This window comes from Triticum dicoccoides, chromosome 3B (genome assembly GCF_002162155.2).
Source record: "Triticum dicoccoides isolate Atlit2015 ecotype Zavitan chromosome 3B, WEW_v2.0, whole genome shotgun sequence".
NCBI classification, from domain to species: Eukaryota; Viridiplantae; Streptophyta; class Magnoliopsida; order Poales; family Poaceae; genus Triticum; species Triticum dicoccoides.
Genome location: NC_041385.1, coordinates 440085058 through 440089905, shown reverse-complemented (window position 1 = coordinate 440089905; position 4848 = coordinate 440085058). Strand labels below are relative to the sequence as shown.

The window sequence follows — 4848 nt, the reverse complement described above, 5'->3', positions numbered from 1 at the left end:
TTGACCGGATTTAGGCTATGGTACCATGATAATTTGCTCCTAATGCCTTTTTCGCTTATCAAGTTCTTTCTTGGTTTTTGCAAATTATGTAAGAAACATGTGGTTGTGTGCATCATTAGTTGGTTAAGAGGCCAAGAGCATATCTATGCTATTTAGAAAGAACATAGAAGGTATGATCTTTACAGTAGAAACCTCTAATTTTGACAACAGAAAATGCACATACTTGAGGCATTGTACCTTTTATACTTGTATTAACTTCCATTCATGTCGCACGCACACCCAACCGCCACCTCCTTCAAAAAAAAGCTAGGGTTCCTTTGTCTTCCACCGACGCCTTTGCCGATCCGTTTCGCCCCACGCGGCCCTAGGGCAATGGAGGCGTGGTGGATTCCAGCAAATGCCGGCGGGAGAGTTCTGTTTTTAGATGTTTCTTTTAGTTTTGTTAGGGTTTGTATCCTTCTCAGGAAGACGGACAACTACAACTCTAAAGATGGAATAAGTGTCTCTCCGCCCAGCCCCCGTTCCGGTGGTGCGTCTAGCATCGCCAGAGGGCATGTGGAGGTGTGTCTCTGGCAGATCTCGCAGAATTCGGTCGGTGGTTGTCTTTGGTGGATCTACTTGGATCCGTTTTCGTTTGTCTACTTTCGTGTGTCTTCAAGTTGGATCCTTCTGATCTATGTGTCTGTTCGTCGGTGGTGGTTGTTGTTCTGATGCGATGGTTCTATGGGGTCTTAGAACGACGACTTTCTGACTCTCTACTACAACAAGCTTTGCTCGACTTTAGTGAGGGAGGAGCGATAACAGCGGTGTGCCTTCGGCTCGCTTTAGTGCTTGTAGTCGTCGCTAAGTGGTATATGAATCTGGATTATTTGGTAAATTTCCTGGAATATTTTTTTCATCCAAAATCTCTTGTTTGTTTTTGTCCATTTTCTGTTTTTTCATGTACTTTTCCAGTTTCTTGTAGAAAAAGTCACATGATCCCAAAAAGAATCTAACATGTCATTTTTTGCTTTTCTTTTTTTACAGACGTGCATGGTTTGTTAAACCATCATCTTTCTTTCTTTCTTTCTTTCTTTCTTGAGAAATGTTGATTACAAATCCAATTCGAATCTAAAGCTTTTCTCAAATGATAATCGACACACGTCAGGTAGGTGACACTGGGGACCTGGCGCTTTTGGATGGCAATTCCAGTCACGCAAGGATGGTAAATTCCAATGACACACGGTAAGTTTTTATCAAAGATGAAATGAAGCACGAAAGTTGTCATACTTGACAACTAAAGTTGGCATCCTCACGTCACAAAATTTGTTGTTGAAAATTTTCGAAATTGCCATGTGCTCATACCTTACGTGTGTCATTTATTAGGGTCCAAGTTTTTTGATTAAAACAAAATCAGCAAATAGTAGAGAGACCAAAAATAAATTTTAATCAAGACAAGAGTGTGAGTGTAAAAGGTTGATATGTTGTAAATGAAAGTTAGTATGATGTACTCCCGCCGTTCCTAAATATTTATCTTTTTAGGATTTCAAATGGACTATCACATACGGATGTATATAGACATATTTTAGAGTGTAGATTCAATCATTTTACTTCGTATGTAGTCATTTGTTGAAATCTCTAGAAAGACAAATATTTAGAAACGGAGGAAGTATATGGATAGGAATTTGTCATGCTTGTGTATAAGGACTTGTAATGTTCTAAAGTGAGAGTTGTCATATATTGTAGAAAAATGATACACCTGAGGGCGTTAGATTTTGAACCCTAAGAATCTGACGTCAAATGTATATTGTCATTTTTAAAGCATTTTTTATATCTCTCTTTGATATTACTTACAGAAATACAGTAGCTAACATGATTTTTGTTGGATATACTTCCGGAGTAGTGCGAATGCAAATTTGCGATCGACACTCCCGGAGTTGATACCACCGTGTACGTGACAACGGGAAAGATGGAATTCCGTGAAAGACACACGTTGCGGAACGCACACTAGTGCCGTTAAGGCGGCAGCACGCACACGCGCAATTACAGATAGCTGAGAAGCTCCCAAGCAAACGCCGAATGAAATTAAGGAAATACAGCCGCAAGCAGTTTGCTCACCAATGAAGTCGATGACGAGGCGGCCGTCGCTCGCCCGGCCGGTCGGATGGCCAAAGAACGTCGTCCCGTACGGCGGCGCTCCGTACGGGCTTGGGTTCTTCGCCGTCAGGCGCACGTAGTTGCCGGTGTCGGTGAGGGAGTCGCCGAAGCTGAAGATGAGCGAGTAGCAGCTGAGCGCCGAGCTGCCGCTCCCAAGGCCCAGGACCAGGAGAGCATGCGACACGGCGAGCGCCAGCGAGAAATGGCCTCCTAGGAACCACATAGGATGGCACACGTATTTGCCGGCCGGTCGCTCAGCGCGTGAGCCGTGAGAGTGGCCGAAGAAACAGAGAGGGAAATGAGAAGAGCATGAGCTAGCTTAGCTTGGCCAAGTGGGCAGGGCAGCCGGTGTTTCCTGTTGAGCGTTTGCGGAGAGCTCGGGAAGCCATTATGAAGGCATATATGCCCGAAAGCGTCCTCGTATGCGCCTTCTAGCGTACGTTATACTAGGGTCGGCCCCATGTAATTTCTCTACCTTCTACAATGGAATGATACGCATCGTGCGTATTCGCAAAAAAGTTAAGCATATTTAGATACATTAAAACTGAGCACTAATCCAGCCATCCCAGGGCATTAGCGTCCACAACCATCGGATCTATAGTTTTTCAGTGTTATCGACCATCCAACGAAAGTCTTCCGCGGTACTTCTCGCTATTGGAGTGGGCAGCTACTCCCGTGACAAAATTGGGGGGTTGTGGTTAATTGGGTCATCTCGCACGAAGCCCTAATAAACACCACAAGGTAAAAAACATCAAACACCACCCCTCCCCCTTCGCCCGACGTCCTCCCCGTGCCGCATCGCTTCCTTTGCGATCTAGAGATGTCCGTGGCGGGCGAGATCCCTCCCAGGCTCCCAACCCTGTCGCGCCACCACTCCGTCCAGCAGAAAAGGAGGAATACTTGGCGAGCATGAAGATCCTTAGCGGGTACATCTGTTCCTGTCCCGCTTATCCATCAGTTTGGAAGCGACGAGGCGGATGTAGCAGCCAGGAAGCGTCGCCGTCGCCTGACCTCCACACGCCACCTGCAAGGTCTCCCTCCTTCCCACCTCCTCCTGACCCAACCCGTCGTCTCGCTCGTCCTCCGGCCCTGATCCGGTTGTTGCCAATCTGATTAGCGATTGTGCAGATGTCAGATGCCCCGTGTTCCAGTCTGTACACAGAAGTATTCCACCCCAGCTTCCCCGCGCCTCCTTCCCCTCATGCTCTCATTGGATGATTTGAAATTGGGATCTGGTTAATCTGTATGTATTTTTGTGCGAGGGGATTTGTGAGTAGTTGATTTGAGGGTCTGGTTACATAGTAGCCCTGAAACCTGATCAACAAGGATATTAGCACCTAAAATAAACTTACTAATAAAATAGAACATTATTAAGAAAGTGCAGGGGATGATGAATGACAGGTTGCCGTCCAAGGATTGCAAGGACCCAAGGACACGATCAACAAGGATGTAGACAACACTGCTATGGATGGATACCAGCATAAATACGTACAGGCATGCCTGTGAAACGCCAAACTAACCGAGCAATTAACACTGTTTTCTCGTAAAAAAATGGTGCATTGGCATTGCCAATCACAGACTATGTTTTTTTACCTCCCCATGTCGACAAGCATGCATGCCCAACGGTCGTGAGCAAAGAGTGAGCACAACACAGTTCACCATCTCATTTTCATGGGTGAATCGAGGAGGACATGAGCAGCCAGATAGCGTGATGCAGATCGGGTTGTCCAAGGGCGATTGATTGTCTGTGGACTCTACCTCTTTGCTCGGTCTTTCTATCCTGTTTGTTTCCCGGCAGAGGTTCACAAAATGGTGGCCCGGGTGGCCCAGGTCCAGGAATGTGTGGGTCTTAACGAAATTGGCAGGCGTTCACTTGTCATTTTGTTCGCTTCCGTGATTTGAACGGCATGTGCGCAGTCGATTTCAGCAAAAGGTAGATTGGCTGTATTTGAGCAAGGTGAGCAGCAGTTCGCAGACGATAGAACTTGCCTGGAGGTTGTTAATTCACTCAATTCGACATTGATTCGGTGGACCAAATAGATTACGGTGGGTAACTCAGAGAAATGTGTATTTGAAAAGGGCAATTTAGGCGCCAGCCGACCGGCCCAATTTTGGGCCGGTCGCCTAGCAGCCCTTGATTCAGTTTTGTAGCAGCCGCACGGTAGCCCTCGACTGCGTCAACGCACAGCTCTGCTCCACCGTCCACCGCGCTGACGGCGCACAGCGCCTCCTCCTCCCCCGCGTACCACCGTCTCCCGCGCATGCTTCTACCGTGACACCGGTCGACTCGTCGGCGGCAGCACAACGATCCCGCAGTCGTCGGTTGGAGCAAAATCAAGGTGTGGTTCAAGCACAAGAATGGCATGTTTCCAGCAAAACGAAACATGATTCCGTAAAAGCAATGGCGCTAGTCAAACAAAAAGCACAAATAATGCATGGTTATAACAAAACTAATGTATGATTCCAGCAAAAAAATATTGATTCCAGCAAAACCAATGCTCGCCATCGCCGGGTCTTAGCAAAAATTATGGCCGGTCCCAGCAAAACAAAGAAGCTGGTTGCAACAAAATGTTGTCATGAACGCTGGTTCATATTGGAAATATATCCTAGAGGCAATAATAAAATGATTATTACTATATTTCCTTGTTCATGATAATTGTCTGTTATTCATGCTATAATTGTATTATCCGGAAATCGTAATACATGTGTGAA

At 46.2% G+C, this 4848-nt stretch overlaps 1 protein-coding gene across 2 annotated transcripts in view; it reads right to left on the bottom strand.

Annotated features, from left to right (window-relative positions):
• Positions 1 to 2523, bottom strand: part of LOC119276410 (GDSL esterase/lipase At1g28600-like) — a 12965-nt gene extending 10442 nt beyond the window's left edge. Inside the window, exon 1 of one of the 2 annotated variants that reach the window (XM_037557463.1) lies at positions 2098 to 2523. In XM_037557463.1, coding sequence (XP_037413360.1) covers positions 2098 to 2359 — 262 coding nt within the window. In that variant the 5' untranslated portion in view covers positions 2360 to 2523. The remainder of the gene's footprint in view (positions 1 to 2097) is intronic. The other variant, XM_037557461.1, reaches the window with a different exon arrangement.
• Positions 2524 to 4848: the final 2325 nt, after the last annotated feature.